Source organism: Arvicola amphibius, chromosome 2, assembly GCF_903992535.2.
Source record: "Arvicola amphibius chromosome 2, mArvAmp1.2, whole genome shotgun sequence".
NCBI lineage: Eukaryota > Metazoa > Chordata > Mammalia > Rodentia > Cricetidae > Arvicola > Arvicola amphibius.
Genome location: NC_052048.2, coordinates 53,446,696 through 53,469,003, shown reverse-complemented (window position 1 = coordinate 53,469,003; position 22,308 = coordinate 53,446,696). Strand labels below are relative to the sequence as shown.

The 22,308-nt window shown below is 45.8% G+C and overlaps 2 protein-coding genes across 7 annotated transcripts in view; one reads left to right on the top strand and one right to left on the bottom strand.

Annotated features, from left to right (window-relative positions):
- Slc25a26 (solute carrier family 25 member 26) overlaps positions 1 to 17,776 on the top strand; it is a 112,800-nt gene extending 95,024 nt beyond the window's left edge. For all 6 annotated transcript variants that reach the window (XM_038318401.2, XM_038318398.2, XM_038318397.2 and 3 more), the window contains 4 exons: positions 5,489 to 5,558; positions 12,966 to 13,030; positions 13,752 to 13,825; positions 17,494 to 17,776. In XM_038318401.2, coding sequence (XP_038174329.1) covers positions 5,489 to 5,558; positions 12,966 to 13,030; positions 13,752 to 13,825; positions 17,494 to 17,611 — 327 coding nt within the window. In that variant the 3' untranslated portion in view covers positions 17,612 to 17,776. The remainder of the gene's footprint in view (positions 1 to 5,488; positions 5,559 to 12,965; positions 13,031 to 13,751; positions 13,826 to 17,493) is intronic.
- A 601-nt stretch (positions 17,777 to 18,377) lies between these two features.
- Positions 18,378 to 22,308, bottom strand: part of Lrig1 (leucine rich repeats and immunoglobulin like domains 1) — a 102,473-nt gene continuing 98,542 nt past the window's right edge. Inside the window, 4 exon segments of the mRNA XM_038318403.1 lie at positions 18,378 to 19,896; positions 19,993 to 20,274; positions 21,207 to 21,353; positions 21,959 to 22,084. Of these exon segments, the coding sequence (XP_038174331.1) occupies positions 19,652 to 19,896; positions 19,993 to 20,274; positions 21,207 to 21,353; positions 21,959 to 22,084 (800 nt within the window). The 3' untranslated portion in view covers positions 18,378 to 19,651.

Genomic DNA, 22,308 nt, shown 5'->3' with positions numbered 1-22,308 from the left:
TAATCTTTCTGTGAGTGATGTTTGCTAGCTTTTCCGTTGAGTATCCCATCTTCTTGTCCTTGCAGACACATGGGCTAAGATACAATTTCAAATATATTTCTGATTTATATGTAATACTTTTGACTAGCACAGTTCTTATTGTTCTTATTTTGTAAATGGCTCTCATTTGTTTACATTGGTCAGTCTCGATATTATCTTCCCAAGAGTTTATATTCAGTTACTCACCTAAAAAAATCCTCAAACTTACTGAAGCAAATTGTTTTGAATATGGCATAGTATGGGTGCTTTATTTGTTTACTTAATCAGTCGTCAGCCAGCCTGGTTTTGTTGTTGTTATTTGTTTTTTTTTAATTTGTTTTCTTGAGTGAGTCATCTCATTCCAGGCTGTCTTGAAATTCACTATGAAGCCCAGGCTCTTCTCAAACTCCTAGCCATCTTCTGAGTGCTGGGATTACAGGCATAAGTCACCTCACTGGGGTATTTCAGTGTCGTGGCAGTGGCAGCTGTGGTCCCTGATGTATATACCCTGTTTTGTTGAGACAAAACAGACACTATTTTAAAGTCAGTGGCAATTTGTAGGTCTGTATCCAGTTGTATGGGACACACCATGTGGCCCCATTCAGATCCAGTTCCACTGGTAGGCTCACCAGTGATTAAGGGTGACAGAATGCTAACAGGCGCACACACTCCAGGAGGCTGTGGTGAGAGTCCCACCATGAGAAGTCTTTAGCAGCTGAGGAGTCGGTTGTGCCTGTTGCTCTCAGTCATAATTACATCGTGCTCTGAGTTTGCCACTGACATTGGTCCCTGACTTTGTTTTAATTTCTCTAAAGACTTGGGGACTGTTTTTTCTAAGATTTTTTTATTAGTGTTCACTTTATTATAAAATAATTTTTTTATATCTTCTTAGGCTAATTCTGGCCAGGTGAAGTGGCTGATCTATGGAGTCTATATTTAAACAGTCTTTAGACACCAGAATCTATTTTGATTGTTTCCTTCCCTTGGTAACTAGGTCCCTTTCCTAGAACACAGCGGGTACCCCTGTAAATCTCCTCCACCAGCAGCTACACCCCCATTGCACAGCCTTCTTCCTCCTGCTCACTACTTACTGTATGTGCCTCCTCCATTCTTCCTCCTGCTCACTACTTACTGTATGTGCCTCCTCCATTCTTCCTCCTGCTCACTACTTACTGTATGTGCCTCCTCCATTCTTCCTCCTGCTCACTACTTACTGTATGTGCCTCCTCCATTCTTCCTCCTGCTCACTGCTTACTGTATGTGCCTCCCTCATGAATGTCCCAGAAGTTTTGTTTTCCCCTTGAGCTTGCAGGAAACACCTGGTAGGCAGTCCCCGAAGACTCGTTGCCTTCTCCTTCTGTGATCTCTTTCATCCTTTGGTTGTTCTTTACTGTTGCTATAAATCAAACTTCTGAGCAGTGGCTTCAGTGTTTGGAATGGTGTCCTCTTTAGAAGCTGTCAGAAGATTAAGGATAGCAGATGACCTCTCCCCACTAAAAAACATAGGTCATGTTCACATCTTGCTAGTCAGTGTGTTAGTGAGTGATGGCATTAAGGGCTGGGGGTGTAACTCAATAGTATAACATGTGCTTGGCATGAGCAAGGCAGGCACAAATGTACACACACACAAACACACACAGGTGGGAGGTGCATTTAACACAAATGCTTTGTGACATTTTTATTAATGGTGTCTAAAGCACATAAAGATTGCTACAGAAGATCAAAGTTGTTATTCTTCACTACGTCCCATTGGGTCTCTAATCTAATGCTTATAGAGCAATGGAGACAATAATGCTTTCCACAAAGGTGCACATTTATTTTCATAAATAAATTTGAGTAAAGCATTTACTCAGAATGTACCAAATTCTGTTCTGTGGAGCTACAGCCTTTAGAAACATTTGTAACAAAGTTTCTTAAAGCTTCTCTGTTTTCATGTGCAGAGTTAAGAAGTCTATTTGATAGGTAAATTTTTAGCCCAGTAGATTTAGTAAATATACTTTCAGAGAATTACTCTTCCTCATAGGACTGGGAAGAAATGAGACATCACACAGCAGTGTGTATCTTATTTGTTATTCTGTTTTGTTGACAAGGTAAATAGGGCCGTGTGTATACTGATTTAATTTTAGGACGCCATCAAATCTTTAGCAGTCCTGTAACCCTTCCAGAGGGAGTTGTCAGCGGGGAAATAAACACCTGTAATGGGAGATGGGTGCAGAGTCCGCTGTTGTTATTTCATGTGTGCTGTGTGCGCATATTTCCCCAGAGCCACGCTACTTCCAACGTCATACTATTCTGCACACTTAAGATGAGATATTCAGGAGCTCCTTTTGGTAACATATGTGGCCATTATTCCAGGATAAGAAAAGAAATAAGAGGTTCTGATTAGAAAGGAAGAAGTAGACCTGACTTTAGGTGTGAAGAAAGTTGACGGTGTCTCCACAGGTGCTGAGCCGAACCACTGAGTGAAGTTGGAAAATAGAATGCTCTACAATGTACCTTGAGCCTGGCAGTGAATATACTTTAAAATTTTTTGGTTTTGTTTTGTGATGCTGGAAATTGAACTGAGGGCCTTGCCAAGTGGCTAATGTTGCAGAACACAAATTATATAAAATCATTTGTATTGATACTCAGTTTGTATTACATTTACATATTCAAATTTACCCTTTACATAGCTCCATGACACGTGGAGTATTAGCAAATAAATCTGACAAAACCGGGATGAAAGCCTATGAAACTATAGCGCAGGCTTGAGAGGCCTTATAGGAAGCCAGAATGAGGGGAGAAATGCTTCCTGTGGTGGTGTGCATGAGAATGGCACCCATGGGCTCTTACATTTAAATACTTCATTCGCAGGTGGAACTGTTTGGGAAGAATTAGGAGGTGTGGCCTTGTAGGAGGAGGTATGTCACTAGGGATGGCTTTGAGGTTTTAAAAAGGCCATGCCATTCCAATTTAGTTCTCTTTTCTCTGCTTCCTGCTTTGAATCAGATCTAAGCTCTAAGCTATTGCCCCTGCGCCATACCTACCTGCTGCCATGCTCCCTGCCATGTTGATCAGGACTCTCGGGCTCTGCGGCTGTGAGCCACAGTAAGCATCTTCCTTTGTGAGTTGTTTTAATCAGTGTCTCTTCACAGCAAGAGAAGAGTAACTAAATGCTTCTGATGAAAAAGTCAGGAAAAGATCAGTATTGTTAATGTGTCCATTCTTTCCCAAAACAGTCCAAGGACCCAAGTACTTTGGGTGAGCTCTCAGCAGGGTGTCCTGTGGAAACTGGTGATCTGATGTAAAAATCCATGTGGAAATGTGAAAAGTCTGGAATAGTCAGAACAACTTTTCAAAAGAATCAATTTGGAGAACGGAAACTACTGAATTTCAGACTCTTATTAAAACCTGTGCTAGTCAAGGAAGTACAGCACTGGCATCTGAGGATGATGAGCAGCTAGAGGGAGATTTTTGGAGAATGGATTTCGCTGAAGGAAGAACTGCTTTTTTTTTTTTTCAAGCAGTAGATCAAAACTTAAAATCTCTGAACATAATGGGGGGCAAGCTTTACACCACTGAAACAGGCAAAGTTTTCTTACAAATGACACCAAAAGCAAGCTTCCTAATCTAGGCCCCGTGGCATACACCAGTGGGCTCAGTGCTGAGCAGGCAGCATCAGGAGGATTACTTTGGGTGGGTTCAAGACCACTTTGGTTCATGTGGTGAGTTCCAGGTCAGCTTGAACTACAGAGTGAGACCCTGTCTCAAGCAAAAATCAAACAAATCTCCCCATTTATAATATGAATATCAGCATACATAAATATTATGATTACCTTAAAATAATTTGGATATAATCAAAATTTAATGCTTACTTGAAAAACATTCTCCAAAGGATGAAAAGATAAATCACAGATTAGGAAAAGTAACAGCAAATGACTATACTCCGAATATATTTAGAACTTTGAAATATCATGAATTTAGATAATAGACAACCCAATAAGCATACACAGATATTTGAAAATTCATGTATTTGGGCAAATAAATATGTAAAGAGAAGGTCAGCATCATTAGATCCCTGGTAAGGAACCAGAGAGGAGATTTGTGGTTAGGAGTATGTACTGCTGTTGCAGAGGACCTAGGCTTGGTCCCTGGCTCTCATGTCTAGTTGCTCACAGCTACTTGTAAACTCCAGCTCCAGGGCCAACGTCATGTGACCTCTGTGGGTGTCTATTTCATGCGCCCATACCATCTCGTCCAAGGGATACACACACATATAGAGAACTTAAAATCTTAAAAACAAAACGCGAACAGTAAAACAGTATGGCACAGTTCCTAGGGTGTGAGCACTCATGGATGCTGGCAACCTAGCTTGGGAATGATGTGGGCAGCTCTGGACTGCTGGGAATATAAAATGTACAGCCATTTTGGAGAAACAGCTTGGCAGCTTTTACAAAGTTAAACGTACCCCTGCCTCTGATCCAGCAACTTCCTTCTTAGTTATTAGTATTTCCTGAGCAGAAGGGAAGGCATCTTCCATATAAAGGTCTGTTTGCAAATGTTCACATGGTTTGTCAGTGACATCCCCAAACTGGAAAAACAAATAGTACCGCACCTCTGTGCGGGCTTACTGCTCACCAACACGGACGGGATGAAGTCTTGACATCTGTAATGTGCATAAACACAGTAGTTATGAGAGAAAACAAAGAAAGGAAAATTGATGGGATTAAGTTTATATAACATTCTAGACTAGGCAGACCAGTCAGTAGTGATAGGATTATCAAGTTGCTTAGAGGACAGTGAGGTGGGGCTCGGGAAAGAAGTTCCAAAGGGATGCTGAACTTTGGCTCGTAAGTAAGTATGTGGTCCCAGTTGTAGCAGTGATCGCGTGTGTATGTATGTCCACCTAAACTTACTTAAATTGTATACTTTAAATATATAGTTTTGATCCCCAGCTTATTATGTGAACAGCACAAACGTGTTTTCACCAATTTTAAATTAATGCTAGGCATCGTGGCACACACTGGTAGTCCTAGCACTAAGGAGACTGGGGTAGCCTGGATTATCTTTAGACCCTGTCTCAAAACATGCCCCTCCATTAAAGTACCACTCAGGTGACAGCTAGTGTCTTTCAAAGGTGAGTTTGGATAAGGATTTTTAAAGAACTAAGAAATTTGGCATACACTGTTCTGGAATAATTATGAACTATAATGCGCAAAATATTTCATTGTCATAAATGTATTATCTTTATTTAATTTGTGTGTATGAAATCTTCCTTGAGACTTCCTTTGAGACTCATAACGTGGCTGTCACCCTTCCTTCTTTGACTAATTTTAGAATGCAGTTAAGTCCTTGGGAAAATCACTTACGTTATCGTTGAAGAATTCCTACCAAAATAGCTTCTCACTGAAGTTCCCATCCCATGTTAAACCCACAGCAGGTTCTGATAAACTCAAAGATAGAATAACTTTTTTTTTCTCTTTCCACACAGGCCCTCTGGTCGTGGCAACGCGGTCATGTGGTGGATTCTTGGCAGTCAGCAGTCTGTGGAGCTTTTGCAGGTGCAAGGGATTATATTATACTGGGAAAAACCAAAGTGGGGGGAGAGAATGTGAAATGCTCGCTGTGCAGAGCTGCATTCTTCAGGAATTCCACATTGTTTAGACGGACAGAGCCTCGCTAGCTGTTTGGAGTGAAACAAACCCTAAAGAGGTGTCTGCTTGAATGACAACCAATTTGTTTTTTGACAGATTCCCCTTTTCCTTTTTATCTTTATTGAAGCCTCACTCTGGCCCTTGGATTATTTTAAGGATGGTTTATAAAGCCCTCTGTGTGTGTTAGGGAGGGGGTACTGTGCAGCTGTCTGCTGGGAACCGTGCTGCAGGCGATGGGAGATTCACAGCCCGTGTGACATGTTTGACAGTGCAGGAGATTAATTGGTATCAGGAGAGCAGGGGCTACTCCACAGCTTATGGCAGGCTGAATGCACTGGGCAGGACATGTGGGCTTGTGAACATCTGGGCATTTTGAAGACGTTAAAGCAAGAACAGCGTGTCAGCACAGTGTTGTGCTGCTGTCCATCACTCAGTGCTAAGCACACAGATGCTTCAAAGACTGGAGAAGAGAAAGGTCTGTTTGTCAGTACAAATACAGGCAAATTAGAATTATAGTTGCAATAAAAGTAGAGCTTGGCCAGAGAATTATAAAGTGTTTAGATATAGTGCTGGTGAACTGATGGGCAGGCAGGTTGGAGGTCAGCAACTTTGGGGAAAATGATTCTTTTACAAATATCTGTAACAGTTATTGGATTTTATTTGTTTTCATGTAGTGATTAGGAAAACAGAAGCCATACATTTTATTGACTCATTTGTTAATAATTTAAACCTATGTAAGGTGTGGAAGTAACCACCAGAGAGAACTTTACTGCAGAGAAGGCATCAGTCTGTCCAGATCAGGGAGGATAATGGTTTCCACACCTGCATCATCAGGGGTGGGGTTAAGGGAGGGGTCTTGATTCATTTTCCAGAGGTCAGGATGCTTTGCTGTCCCACCCTTTAGAGAAGTGTGTATTACTTTTGTTGACTGTCTTCTTACCTGGGGCAGAGTTATTAGGGGTGGAACACCAAGTAAACATTATGGAGATTGAATACTTGGCCCAGAAGGAGTGGCACTATTAGGTGTGGCCTTATAGGAGGAAGCTGTCACTGTAGGAGCACCTTTGAGGTCTCCTATGCTCAGCTATGCCCACTGTGGCACACAGTCTCCTCTGCTGCCTGCATATCAGGATGTAGAACTCTCGGCACCTTCTCCAGCACCATACCTGCCTGCATGCTGCTATGGTTTCCACCATGATGAGAATAGACTAACCTCTGAAACCATAATCCAGCCCCAATTAAATGTTTTCCTATATAACAATTGCCACAGTCAGTATGGTGTCTCTTCACAGCACTAGAAACCCTAAGATATCCTTCAAATCACGATTCTAGAATTTACATGCAGACACATGGATACTGTATATTTGGGGATTTGTTTTTATACAGTCCTCTTGCTGAGGAATGTTCTGCATGGCACTCACATTGTCAAAGGAGGGAAGGAGGACAGTTTCTGTCGCACATGTGTTATGTGGTAGGAACCCTCTGCCCCCGGCCCTTCTAGAAGGCAGTGTTTCCCCGAGGATGCTGTGATGCTGAGCTAGGCTGGGCTCTCTGTCTAACAAGTGGCCGAGTCTCTGGTTTAAGCCCAGTTCCTAGAGACCTTGGGCTTTCTGACCTATAGCATAGAAATAATCACTCCTCCCTGGATGGATCCAGTGATGTGTGCATTGACCCTCAGCGATCTGTAAAACTGAACAGCTGTAAGGAGTTGCTACTCTTCCAATAAAAAAAAAAGCAACATCCCCCAATCGGAAAGCAGTCCCCATAATAACTCATTTCCTGGACAGCACTGGATGATGTCATGGTCTGCAGTCACTGCACAGTGTAGTTTCTTATTTGAGCCTGTAGATTTCCTGTCCATCCGTCTCATTGTTTTCAGGTGAGATTCTGCCAAGTGAAGGAGTTTAAGGCCTGGGGGGGGGGGGGGGGGCGGGCGAGGTTGTTGGCAAAGGTCTCTGTCCTGCCCTGTCTTGTAGCTATTCAGTCCTAAGGAAACACACAGAGGCTTACATTAATTATAAACTGGTCAGCCTATTAGCTCAGGCTTCTTATTAACTCTTTTTTTTTAAATTTTTTTCCCTCGTGGTTTATTTTTTTATATTTAAAAATTTCCATCTCCTCCCCTCCTCCTCCCCCTTCCCTCCCCTCCTCCTCCCCCTTCCCTCCCCTTCCCTCCACCCGTACCTCCCCTCCCTCCCTCTCAAGGCCAAGGAGCCATCAGGGTTCCCTACTCTATGCTAAGACCAAGGTCCTCCCAACTCCCCCCAGGTCCAGGAAGGTGATCGACCAAGCTGAGAAGGCTCCCACAGAGCCCGTCCATGCAGAAGAATCAGAGCCCAGCGCCATTGTCCTTTGCTTCTCAGTCAGCCCCCGCTGTTGGCCACATTCAGAGAGACGGGGGACTGATGGATCATGCGACCAAACCCGTCTTTCTTATTAACTCTTATATCTCACTTTAACCCATAATTCTCGTCTATATTAGCCACGTGGCTTGGTACCTTTATCAGTGAGGCATTCTCATCTTGCTTCCTCTGTGTCTAGTGATGACTGAAGACTGAGCCTTTCCTCTTCCCAGAATTCTCCTGTTCTGGTTGCCCTGCTTTCAGGAGCCAGCCTCAACAAAAATACCTTTCTCCAGACTAGAGGTGTGGGGATTTAGAAATGTAGTAAAGAATATGAAGACAGAAATGAAAATAATAAAATGGAGAAACATATAGGATAGTCTTGGGAGGGAATTTTTTTAGTGACTACTGAAAATTTGCCTGCATTTAATTTCCAGCCGCTTAAAATATCCTACCCCAAAAAGTAGGATTAAGACAAAAGACTGCATTAACATGATACAAGGAATTGAAATATCAATTGAAAGTCATGGGCTACATTTATAGTTAAACATTCTGTTGCTAGAACAAAAGAAGTCACGCTCATGCCCTAGACCAAAACATTCTGTAGGCAAACCGCTCCCTGGGTAGAATCCCAAGTTATTTCCATAAAGGGAACTGGAACTTAGTTGAATCCTTAGACTTTTGTTTGAGGTGGGAACAAACTACTTCCCTATTCCAGGAGCATGTGGTCTGGCAATTAGCCACACCTGTTGACAATAACCTTGAGAGAGCAGAACTCTCTGAACAACATCTAGGTGGGACCCTTGTCTGAGGTAGAAGCACAATAACCTTGAAGGAACTAACAAGTTTCAACTCTCTGACCTTTGGTCAACAAGGAAATTGTTAGGCCTCCACACCCTGCCTATACTTTTTGCCTGACTACTGGCCAATCAGTGTTTTATTAAACCAGTACAAGTGACAGATCTTTACAGGGTACAAGACCATCGCCCCACAGCAGGGGGAAAGTGGATGTTCACAGGTCATCATACATTAACAGAAAAGAAATACATTTCTTGTTTATATTCTTTGGAAATTTTGTTTGGTACAAACATTAGAGAAACAAGATGAGTATTTTGAAAACATTGCTGTAGGATAAACATAATTTGAAAACTGTCCAAATTGAGCAAATTGGTGTTCTGCAAGAGTGGACTGCAGCCCTGTCGAGACATCCACACACTGCTGTACCGACTCGCTGCTCTCATGGTCAAACTTGCACTCAAGTCAGAGATGAGATTTTTCATCCGCAGATGCTTTCCCAAGTTTAAATTGGTCTGCTCGTTGCCCAGGACTGTGTTCTGTGCCATCCTCAGCACGCTCTTCTGTGCCCGTGCTTGCTTCATAAGCTACTTGGCACAAATACCCAAAAATGTCTCTTGAGATTGGAGGTGTTGATGGCTTGTCATGCTTAGAAATTCCCCTGGCTTCTGGTCAGGGTTAAAGTCAGGAAAAAGAAGGGCATTGCCAGCTTCCTCACTCTAGGCCTTGACTCTTAAATAAAACCTTATGATGCTGGGTATTGATATGTTTACTACAGTTTTGGTATTCTGGTATCTTTGGATCAATTTCTTCTAGTAAAAACTTTCTTATATTCTCTTAGGAGCAAAGGTATAAGGGAAGAGGAGGCTGTCATCCCTCGAACTGTAGAATAGGGTGTGTGTGTGTGTGTGTGTGTGTGTGTGTGTGTGAGAGAGAGAGAGAGAGAGAGAGAGAGAGAGAGAGAGAGAGAGAGAGAGAGAGAGAGGAGCCTTGCTTGGAGCCTGAGAGGGAGGCGGGCAGGAAGAAAGTCTTGCCCCTGACTGCATCAGTTAGGAGGCTCCAGGAGCAGAAATGAGCCGCCGGGCTGCCGGGGTTGGCTTGGGCCCCCCTCCTCCACATTCCTAGTAGCTTCTGCTCTGAGGGGCAGCTCCAAGCTGTCAGAAAGAAGGGAGTCCTTTGCCTTTTAGAGGGCTATTACTACATTTGTCCCCCAAGGCAGCAAGTAGTTTTCCTGGGAAAATCAGTTCCATGAATGTGGCTCCAAAAGCTGCAGCTGAGCATTCAGGGAAGCAAAGTCCCCTTAGGAGTCTGGGTCACACAAGAGCATCCTGTGTCTGCCGCACCCCATAAGGGTTTCCTCTGATGTGTTAGGTGCTCCTCACAGTTACCCTCTAAGTGAACGTATAAAATAAGTAGTTCGATATTTGACGGCCTTCAGATTGATTTACTAATGCCTTACATAAAATACCGATCTCTGCATGATAGTACAATAAGGATCTGTGTGCTTTGAGTTCATCTTTCGTTCAGACTCCTTCCAGGGAGCACAGACCTCTAAAGAATATGCAAGTGTCCACAGGAAAAGATGGTTAACCTCCGTTGGTGGCCAGGGCAAGTTTGACTTGGCTATCCAAATTTATTATGTGTTAATCTGCTTTATAAATTAATTTAGGGAAGCCTGTGAATATTTTTATATAGGAGAATGAAGTTTAATGCTCAGGCTTATTTTATTTAATGTGTTGTATCGGATCCTTTTAGAGGTCAGGATACATGTGATCCCACTTCCTGCTCCATACTACCTGCTCTGTGGCCACGGGTAGATGCTAGTCATGGTGCAGGCATAGTTCTGGAGTCTGATAGTAAGCAAGGGATGGTGTTCATGCCAACCTTTCCCTGCCCTTTACATGTTTAGTTTGTAAAACCATGACTAGTACGGGGCACCCACTAAGCATATTGAGTGCCTACTGTGAGCACTAGACTGATGTAGGAAGGAAAATCACCATTCTCTCTACCCATGTCTTAGTTTCTTTTTCTATTATGATAAACACCAAAAAGCAACAAGGGGAAGAAAGGGTTTATTTCAGCTTACAGTGTATCCTGAAGAAAAGCCAGGATGGGCACTCAAAGCAGGGACTGAAGCAGAGGCCCTGTAGGGATGCTCCTTTAGGCTTGCTCAGCCTGCTTTTCCATACAACCCAGGAGCACCTGTCCAGAGCTGGCACTGCCCCCAGTCTGCAGGTCCCACATCAGTCTTTAATCAAGAAAATCAGACTTGCCTACAAGCCAGTGTTATGGATGTAGTTCCTCAGTTGATGTTCCCCTTCCAGACGACTCCATCTTGGGTCAAGTTAGCAAAAGCCTAACCAGCACAGGGCCCACCTAGACTGGACTGGATTCCTTCGTAGTGCTACTGTGGCTCATGCCTCTTCTAGACACTTTGCATGGATTCTTTAATAAAGAGAATCTGCCTCACGGCTGCCTGCCCTTTACAGGTGAGCGTCTGAGGCCAGGCACCAGGGCCAAAAGTGCTGGAGCCAGTCAAGCTTAGAGCAGATCTCAGATCTTTTTAAATGTTCTCAGTTTCTTTTCACTAGTGGTGGTGATGGGTGAAGGCGTGCTCATGCCGCGCCAGCATGTGGGTCAGTTCTCCTTCCGCCATGTGCCGTCCAGGGCTCGCACTCAGGGCATGGGACCCATGGCAAATGCTCTTCACTTGCTGAGCCATCTTGTTGGTCCACAAACTCATAATCTAAAAGGACAAAAAGTACGGGGTTCTAAACAAAGGGGGTGCTGACAGGCCTAAGGTGTGTGGCAGTCGTGGGTAACCAAGATTAGAGCGTAAACTGGGAGTGGGTGTGCCTTCCCACAAGTGTCAGAACAGATGTCACTGTGCAGCCCAGGGTCACTGTGGCCACCTTATTCCAGTCCCACATTTAGAAAGATATTTGTCAGAAGTCAGTGTCCCTTTTGTCCATATGCCACAGCAGAGGGAGCCTGGAGCTACTTCTGGAGCCTCCTTTGTAAGCCCCATAAACTCCTGAGAGCTGAGTCTCCCGAAAGCCTTGTAGGGGTTATTGTTTCTCCTTCTGTCCTTTCAGGGTTTTGTATGCATCTTTGCAGCAGGTTAGTAAAGTATTGACATCAGGCCTGGTGTAGTGGTGTCACATGCCTTTAATCCCAGGCCAAGGAGGTGGAAGCAAACCCTGTGGGTTTGGGCCAGCCTGATCCACATAACCATTTGCAAGCTAGCTCTGGGTACATAGTGAGACCTTGTCTTAAGCAAACAAACCTTTTGAGACCATAAGCTATAGTTTATATCAGCAATAAATTCTTGGCGTCTGTGTCCACAGATAGAAACACTGTTAAAATCTGTGGACAGTTTGCCCATCATAGTAGTTAGATGAAGAAAACACAGGAGAATATGGAAAGGAAGCCTTGAGGCAGAACGTGTGCCAAAGCAAGAGGGAATGTGAGGTGAGGCCGAGAGGGTAAAGTGTAATTATTCTCTGGACTGTTATCCAGAGCCTGGGAAATAGAGGAAGCCTCCTGGAGAGGCGGCACATATGAGCCTGCCCATACGGAACAGAAGCAACCGAAGCCTCTGGAGGCTGTAAGACAGGGAGCCTACAGAAAGGTGTGATCCCCAGAGCCACTGGGAGCTGTGTGCTTCTCACAATAAAAACCCATATCTGGCTGTTCACGCGCCATATGTGCTCGTGTACACGTGTTAGTGTACACATGTGTTAGTGTACCAGGCTCAGAGAGAGCAGGGGGAGTTGTAGGGCCTCACTCCTTAACCCACGAGGAAAAGGAGTAGCCTCCACTTGCTTGCATTCTCACTGCAAGAGGTGTGAACAGGGTAGATTAAATTCTTCATGTGTGCACCGTTCTCAACACAGTCAAGTAGATTAAATTCTTCATGTGTGCACCGTTCTCAACACAGTCAAGTAGATTAAATTCTTCATGTGTGCACCGTTCTCAACACAGTCAAGTAGATTAAATTCTTCATGTGTGCACCGTTCTCAACACAGTCAAGTAGATTAAATTCTTCATGTGTGCACCGTTCTCAACACAGTCAAGTAGGCATGACAAAGACATGACTGCCAGTCCTGTGACTCCAGGTGTAGAAATGGCGAGGATGCTGTCTAGATGTCTCACGACTGTTGGGTCTCGCACACAGGTGGCTTTGCAGCTGCGGTTACTACACCTTTGGATGTGGCTAAGACAAGGATCATGCTGGCCAAGGTGAGTATCAATAATGCAGATTTGATGCCGTATCTGCTATCAGGCAGAGCTTTAGGGATGCAGTGTTCAGAGACCCTTGGAGACACCGACATTGGGAGTGAGCACTGTCACTGTGAGGGAGCTGTGTGTAGCTTGCTGCCGTTTCACAAGCATTCCCACAGCTGCAGACCTGAGGGCCTCTGCCTGCGACTGTTTTCAGACCTAAGACTCGAGAACTTGACTGGCTTCATGTTCTTCGGAAGCTAATCTGCAGACTCAGAATTTAGTTATGGTTGGCTGTGACCAGAAAAGACAGTTGTCAGAATTGTTAAAAACAACAAAACAAGCTCCAGGCTGAGCTTTAAGGAATTTCAGTAACATATTTGAACCGAGCATTCTCTCCGAGTCCAGGTCTGCAGGAAGCAGAGCAGCGTGAGCAGAATTCTAGTCCATAGGTGGACAGGACCAGCTCTGAGAATGGGGTGATTTTAAAACTGAAAATGGCATTCCTTATTCCTGTCAGGCTTTATAGTGAGACCCCACCCCACCCATCGGCTCTCTGTTGAACAGTTGCCATTGGTTCCTGGGTGAGCGCTGAGAAGCGGCTTCCCTGAGGGGTTTGTCTGCCTCTCTGAACGTAGGCAAGATTTCCAAGCCAACGCAAGTGTGCCTTGAAGGTGGGTGAGGGGAGCCTGTTCAGAGTACTGGGAGGTAACAGCCCTGTCTTTGCTGTCTTCTGCAGGCGGGCTCCAGCACTGCTGTCGGGAATGTGCTCTCGGCCATGCATGCGGTGTGGCGCACACAGGGACTAGCAGGGTAAGGACGAAGTTGGCCCTTAGCTGACTTCTTCTTCCTCTTCCTCCTCTTCCCTGGCTCTTCCTCAGATCTTTGTGCCTGCCATGGATGACGTGCAAATGTATAACCTCAGCTATATTTGGGCTCCAGCATTGATACAAATAAGTTCTCACACAGTATAGACATGCAAGTGAGTTAGAAGAAAATGTAGACATGCAAGTGAGTTAGAAGAAAGTGGGGCTGGGTGTTTGTAGCAACTTCTTTTTTTTAAGCTGTAGTCTTTTTTTATGTACACAGTGTTCAGCCTCCATGTATGCCTGCAGGCCAGAAGAGGGCACCAGATCTCATTGCAGATGGTTGTGAGCCACCATGTGGTTGCTGGGAATTGAACTCAGGACCTCTGGAAGAACAGCCAGTGCTCTTAACTGTTGAGCCATCTCTCCAACCCTTGTAACCACTTTTAAGAACCATTGGTAGCCACGCCGTGTGATGGGATTTGCTCTGCATCTATAGGTTTGTTTTACTGATGGACAGTTTTGTCACTGTAATGCTCACACAAATGTAGATGGTGTGACACACACCTGGGGAATAGTAGCTGCAAGTACAACATGAGACTGTCTTGGAAATTATGGATAGTTGTAACAGCAGTAAATGTTTGTGTATCTGGAGATATACAAACAGAAAAAAACTATTTCCAGCCACATCCTCATCCTACAGGGCCAGCAGGACCTGCTGTGCAGTCTGCTTTTCTCTGAAGTGTTACCCAGCTCACAACTGTACTGGCAGTTCCACTGTGGCTGGCCTCAGCTGGGCAGTATTGCTCTGTGTTAATAGCTAAGAACCTCAATCTTTTTCACTTTGCATATGATATGCAAACAGGTGTATTGCCCACGTGTGTGCATGTAGATGCCAGAAGTTGGGGTTGGGTGTCTTCTTCATCAGGCTCTATCTTGTTTTTTAGAGTCTCTTTCTCAGAACCTCGAGCTCACCATTTTGGCTACAGTAGCTCTCCGGTGAGCCCCGGATCTACCTGTCCCCGGTGTGCTGGCTACAGGTGTATGTCACTGCACCTCGCTTTTATGTGGGTGTTGAGGACCTAAGCTTGGCTCTTCAGACTTGCATATTTCTCTCCAGCTCCACGTGCTTCAGACTATCTTGCTTTATGTCCTAAACAGCTGCTACTCTACACCCATATAGTTGTTCTGAAGCTGTGCAAATGCTGATATGTTAGCAAAGAAGGATTTTCTACATGGAACCTTCTTGATATGCTGTGCGGAGTCCTCAGCAGCCTCCTTTGGAGAGGCAGGGTGAGCTAGCGCTGGGATGGCTGGGTAAAAGCAGCACTGTATACATAGCTGAGCCCTGCCTACCCTCAGCCTCTTCACCGGGCCCTGCTGCCTGTCTCATCCCCATGCCAAAGTAGGTCATTGGTTGTGTTTTTGTGTAACTTCGGTGTTTTCAATTTCAGCTGTCTGATGGTCGGGGAATGTGGTCAGGCTTTTGCCAGAGAGCAAACCTATTGTGTTGTTTGGGTTTTCCAGCTGAAAGTGGTAGCCAGTGGCTTTACTGAATGTCCCGCTCCAATGGTCTGAGATACAGGGATCTGGTGGACAGGACAGACTGACAGACTCCTGATGTCTCAGAGCACAGGGTCGGCATGGTGGGAGCATTTGCAGTGACACGGCTGACACCTTCTGAGGAAATAAGACACGATAGTTTTTCATTTGGGAACTAATTCGACTCTGAACAAAGAAATGGAGGAGGGAAATGGGCTGTGAATCCCATGTACATTGTTTGGGAGTCCTCTTAGATAAGCAGTGGCTGGCCCACAGAAGCAGCAGCTGGGGACAGTGGCTTTCGACATCATAAAGGCCACCTGCCAGATTTCAGTCTCATTTCCACATGTTAGCGTCTGTGGTGACTCAGCCAAGCCTCTGACCACGGTGCTGTAGAGCTGCAGCCATTGCCAGCGTTGAGAAAGTGGTTACAAGGATGGCACAGTGGCGGGGGCATTGCCCCAGCGCTGACGCAAGGACCAGCCTTCCCCGCCCAGGCCACGGCACACAGCGACTAAAACTAAGCAATGTCAAAACTACAGGCAGAGGAGAGAAGGAAAAACAGGTCAAGGGTGGATGTTGGTTCTGACCCAACCTTAGCGCTGAAAGGTAATTTAAATTCTTGGCTGTCTTCTGAGTCTCCACTCTGGGGCCGCCACATCCAGCTTTACATGGGTTCTAGAATGCAGGTCCTCATGCCGGCACTGCAGCATTTTACCCTCTACGCCACCTCTCCAGCTCCCTAAATGGCTTATCAAAAGGGGCCCCGTGATATAAAGTCCTTGCTTTCCCGTGAGGTGCCAGATAAAGGGTGGGGAGAAGACTACTTCAGTGATTATGTAGGATGAGGGGGCTGTGTATCCCGCAGGGATTCCCTGGCATAACAAAACAGTTGCCGTACACCCCAAGTCTCCCCACTAGTGTGCACACATGGACATCAAACAACCTGTGATAACTGGTTCGCTCTTTCTCCAGGGATTGAGCTTGAGTCATCAGGCTTGACGGCCAGCATCTTTAACCACCTCACCAGCCTAAGTTCTGATTTCCAACTTTGTCTTTCTGCATATGAAAGCACTTTTCTGGGCAGCAAGGTTTCAGTAGAAATAAGAGGTCTTCTGCCCCTCCCGCCTCTCCCTCCTCTGCAGAAATCAGTTATTTACAGCCTAGACCGTGTCCCGTGTCCAACAGCCTGGCACACAGACCTGTAACCTTTTATGGCTGGGCCAGGCCTGCTTCTTCTGCTGTGTTCTGTTCAGCTGCATGCTGTTCTACTGGTTTTACAGTGCTGGCTTATCTAGCCAGATGAGATCATTAGTAGATTACTTTTTTTCAGTAATGTCACAGTGGATATTTGAAGAATATCTGAACCTCTAGAATATTTCTTCTCAACCTATGGGTTGTGACCCTTTTTTTTGGGGGGGGGGTTGCCTAAGACCATCAAAAAACACAAATATACATTATGATTCCTAACAGCAGCACAATTACAACTGTGAAGTAGCAATAAGAATTTTATGGTTGGAGGGTCACCACAACATGAGAAATTGTATTAAAGGTTCACATCATTAGGAAGGTTGAGAACTACTGATCTAGAGAGTGGGTCGCTAACACCACAGTTCTGATTGGACTGGGATGGAACACTGGAGTTTCCAGGACTGCCATGTGTGAGGTGCTCCCCCTTCATCACAGGTTTGTGCCTCTGGTGTCCTTATGTAGCCTGAACGAGATGCATTTCCGTCTTGTAGAATCACATTTGGGAACTCCAACAACAAAGTACAGCTGAGTCACCAGGACAAGAAGATAGCTGAACTGTTTAAGAACTTGTTTTGCTTCCCTGAACTGAGACCCAGAGGCTCCTCAGATGTCCCACTGGGATATACCCTTCCCAGCCTGGCCTCAGATTTGTCCCTTTGACTCCATTTTTAGAGCACAATGTTGGGACAGTGGTTCCGTCTACATGAGAGCTCCCAGGTAGACAGCCTAGCACTCAGCCATGCTAGACTGGGCTCCAGGTTCTCATGCATACTTGGGAGTGTACTTAGTGGTCTTCTGAGAGGAAGGAGACCACTGTTAAGTGACTGAGGGATTTGACAAGTGGGTGTGCTCAAGTGAGCAAACCATGGTTTCTGTTCCTAGGTTATTTGCAGGTGTCGTCCCACGAATGGCAGCAATCAGCATGGGCGGCTTCATCTTTCTGGGTGCCTACGACCAGACCCGCAGCTTACTGTTAGAAGTGGGCAGGAAGAGCCCATGAGCAGACACTGTGTGTCCCTGGAGAAGAGGGCTGATGTGCAGCCCCTGCCTTCCTGTGACGGCAAAGTCGACGCTGCAGTGTCGTCCCTGGAAACTATCCTCGGTGGACCTCCAGACCAGCATCGCCACCCCTGAATAAATACTTCAGCCTTCTGTTTGGTCAGTCCTCTGCCTCCCGCTGTCTACTGAGTCACTAAAATGCAAGCAAATGGCTCGACTGGGAAAAGGAAGGAGGCTGGGGCAGGAAATGTGAGTGTGGGTGCTTCTCCCCTGGGCTAATTCCTATTGTGTAAGATTATAGCTTTGTTTAAAAACCATGAACTGCAGGTGCATAGCATACATTCTTTCTGGTAAGGAGACTGGTGTTTTTAATTACCCTTGTATTTCTCATATAAAAACACATGATTATATTATTTTACAGCAGAGTGCCCCAAAATCCCTAGTGTGAGACAGCTGCAGCACCAGTGACTGAGTGGGTGGGCCCAAGCGGGACATGAAGCCCCATGACCACCACTGTCCTCTCAGAAGGGCCAGCTAGAGCTGTTCCTTTGTCCTCGTGGTGTGTGCAAGCAGCACTGCTGCAGGGGGAGCATATTCGGGGAGCACAAGGCTTAACTAACCAGCTCCAGGTGGCAAAAAGTTAGTGAGCCATCCATCCGAGCAAGGAATGTAGTCTGTGATGCTCTGTCTTAAGTAGTCTCCCTTTGGGGAAAAAGAATATTAAAAAGCAGAATAACTGTACTTAGAACAATGACCATAGCACACACTTAGTATTTATAAATGAACCTTTATTAAAGACACTTTAATGCCATTTGTTAGACACTTCAATATCTTACATGTTTTCAATGTACACTGTACCAAAATTTCTATAAATAAATAACTCTGTACATAAAAAGTAATACTTCCTCTTTCACATTGCCTCTCAGAAGCAGCAAATTCACATATTTTGTGGAAGTAACATTAATCAGCCAAGTGTGGAGAATAAACTTCTGTGCTTTGTCCTGGGGCACAGTGATGACCTATGACATGGCAGTACGCTGTCTCAGGCCATCACTGTGTCAACACTTCCCTTCAGCTTTCAGGGATTTTAAAGACTGAGTTTGCTTCCATGTAGTTTTTACTGAATTACACATTGGCACTCACAAGATGGTTAGCAACAGGGCCCCAAAGTGCAAATACACCCAGGCCTGGGACTCAGTCTTGTATAGGCCAAGCCCAGTTTCACTATATGAGGGAACGTTGTGGACAGGCCTGCTGGGCAGAAATCAGCTGGCCTAGAAGTGAACTACTTTTATCCCCCACTGCAATGCTGTATTGGCAGAACTAAACCTCACTATGGGAAAATCCACAGGTGCACCCACACTGGCAGCCTCTGCCTTAATAAGCTCCAAAAGACCCATTGAAGGAGACAAGACATTGCTTTACCAAGTGAGTTACAAAGACAAAAGGCAGTGCTTAATTGTTCCGAGCCATTGCTTTTGGTGGATTAACAGCCCTCAACCTCTTCCTCAAAGACAGACCCTGAACCCAGAAGAAAGGCAAGTGACATGTGCGTCCCACTCTATGAGGCCAGAGAACAGCTGCCCAGGTCTGGCCAACACACATGAATCTGACTAAGTGAGCACACAGCCAAAATGCCCTCCTTCCCAACCACCAGCAACAGCTAATGTGGTTTTACCTGAATTTCAGCTGTGCATTAAGGCACCAGAACTATTCTTGACCCTCTCCAAAATTAGACAGCAACCTAATGTGAAAATATCACTGAAGGCGGGACCCATGCGCTAAGGATTAAAATAGTCTCTGTAAAAGATATATAATATATATGAAATCTCTGAAAACTCTTATGTACAATGGTATCAAATACTTTTCCTGCCTTTTGTACACAAACAGTCTTGCATTTCTGTGCTCCAGATGCCAACTGACACTCCACACGGAAGCTAAAACTATGTCCAGATGACTGCTGTTCGGACACAAACTTCCCACAGCTTCTCCTACCTCTTTCCTGTAACGGTTGCTTTAGACGAGCTGAGGTAGATGAAGCCTAGCTTTTCGGTGCCAACAACAATGGTCCCCTCCGTTTCCCAGTGAGCTGTCCTGGCAGTGGCACAGACTCAGGACTAGAGTCACAGGCCTGGGGGAGGTGGCCGTTGGAAACAAGCAAGTGCTGGGCTTCAGTAGATAGGGCATCTTCTATGAGCTCTGGGCTGCCTGAAGTTAACGTAGGAGAAGGCTGTAGGTCTATGGAGTCTGGTGCATGTAACTTTGCTAAAGTCCAAGAGGAATCTCCTGTTTAAGAAAACATGAGGGCACGTTAGCCTGTGCACATTAACCCCATTTGGGCTCCCAGCCCATGGCAGACATGCTTCTTAACACGATACTTACCTTTCCCATCTGGGGATGCTGCCTTGTTCTTCAGAGACAGAAGTATTCTGTCATGGTTACTCGGATAGAGGGATCCTCCAGAGTGGGTGTGAGACCCGTCAGCAGTCCCAGTGTAAGGATGGTGTGAAGAGTATTCCAGGTCATGCTGCCTGAGCTCTTGGCTGCTCGGTGTACCTGGCCGTCCACTCTCTCTGGACACAGGCTGGGGATGGAAGGCTTGTTCCTTGGGCTGACTATCCGTGTCAGTACTGCAGTCACCGCATACAGCAGAGCCATTGTGTGCTGAATGAAGCACAGAGCCAAAGGTCAATGGGAACCAGAGCCACTGAAGTCCCCATCCCCTCTCAGAGGCCTGGGTCCTGTTTACCACTATAATCACCCTGTCCTTCCCTGGAATGTACACATGGAGAGGAACTGGGCCCACACCAAGTCCTGGTCTTTTGTGCTTAAGTGAGCACATGAAATTAATTTAGAGTGCACACTCTGATCACAGGAAAAATGAAGGGAAAGTAAAAGGGAAGATTTGCATTAGGCATCGCATAGTGGTGAATCTTCTCAACAGTCAGACATTAAGCCTTAAAGACTCCAGGTAGTGGGGCTGGGAGTTGGCTCAGCAGGTAAAGTGCTTGAAGAGCATAAGGATCAGAGTTCAGGTCCCCAGACTCCCGGACATGCCAGGCAGCATGGCGGCCCATCTGTAATCTAGGGCTTGGGAAGCAGAGGCAGGAAATCCTGGAGCAAGCTGGCTAGCTAGAGTAACTGATCAGTGAGCACTGGGCTTTAAGTGAGAGAGGCTCTGCTCAGTACGTAAGGTGGAGAGTGACTGAGGAAGACACACCAACCTCTGTCCAATGGCTGCGTATCGTAGCCCATGCTATAATCCTAGCATCTCAGAAGGCTGAAGACAGCCTGGGCTACAAAGTGAAATCTTGTCTAGACAAGACAAGACAGTCTGGGTGCAAGGATGCTAACTTCCATGATTTGTGGGCCTTGCCCTGTAAGCTCCTTACAAATTTAAGGAAACTCACACTTGTGCTCACCACACCAGACTTACCGAAGACACACAGGACTCTGAAATCAAAAGAAGCCAGAGCTTCCGGTTTGTTTTCTGAATACAATTCGGAGACAGTATGAGACCAGTGATGTGCTGCTCCTCAGCTTACTCCTATTTCAGTGTCAAAACCAATGGCTTTCCCTGTCGCCGTGATTCCTACCTGCTGTGTGTGCAGCAGCGGTCCTGTCGGCTTTCTCCATCACTTTCCAGGGCTCTCTAGTGTATCCAGCACACAGCTTGGGCTGCCGGCATGTAATGCTGTGCACGTCAACCTCTGGGAAGAGGCTCGAGTCTCTCAGACACACACCTGAAATGAAGCCCCTTACAGTTCAGAAGCTTTTTAGGTTTCTCAGCCTCTTGCGGACAGGCCACAGCGCTTTCCCGGCACCCATCCGTTGGCACCCACCGGGGATTGGTTCCTATGCTCCTCAGAGATGCCCAAATCCAAGGATGGTCAAGTCCTTTCTGTAAAATGATGCTGTCTGCACATAAACTGTACGTCTGTGGCAGACCTTACGACATCTCTACTAACAGTACCCAGGAACAGTGGGAAACCTGCATATTCACTACAGACACAACTTTTCTTTCCTGAATTTTCAGTCTGTGGTTGATTGAACCACCACATGCAAAGCACCAACAGTACTGTAAAGCTGGTCCAGGACCTGGAATGTTCTTGGCATCTACTCTTTCTGGCAATCCTCTCTTGATTGAAGACATAGTGCCCAGTGTAGGGACTTCTGGACAACCAGATGTTAAAACCACAGTACTTGTACACACCAGATCCAAAGCAAAACATCTGTCAAAGACCTGGTTCGCCACATATGACACAGGTGCCCAACCTACCCCGGCGAGGAGGTAAAGCCGCGTCCAGGACATAGTCAGATCAGACTGTTCCACTGTTCTTGAACTTACCATTGCTTTCAATGTGCACACTGGCCTGATGACCACCTTCCGTCCTGACCACAGTTTCCTGCCGGTCAGAAAGGGTTCCCTGTGAGGAGAGGTAGCTGGGCACATCTGGAGGCACGATCGTTTCATCTGCAAGAAGACATGACGATGAAACAACAGGCTGCTGCCACACCAATACAGATACGCATGTGCGGTCACACAGCAGTGGCCTGAGAGCTCCGCACAGACTCAGCACTGCTGCTTAACCTCCTTTCCATCCTGTTGTAAAAACCGCGGCAGTCAGATGCCTTACTCCACAAAGATGGAGGACCTAACAAAATCCCAAGGCTGTGAGAGCTTGGAAACAACCTGAT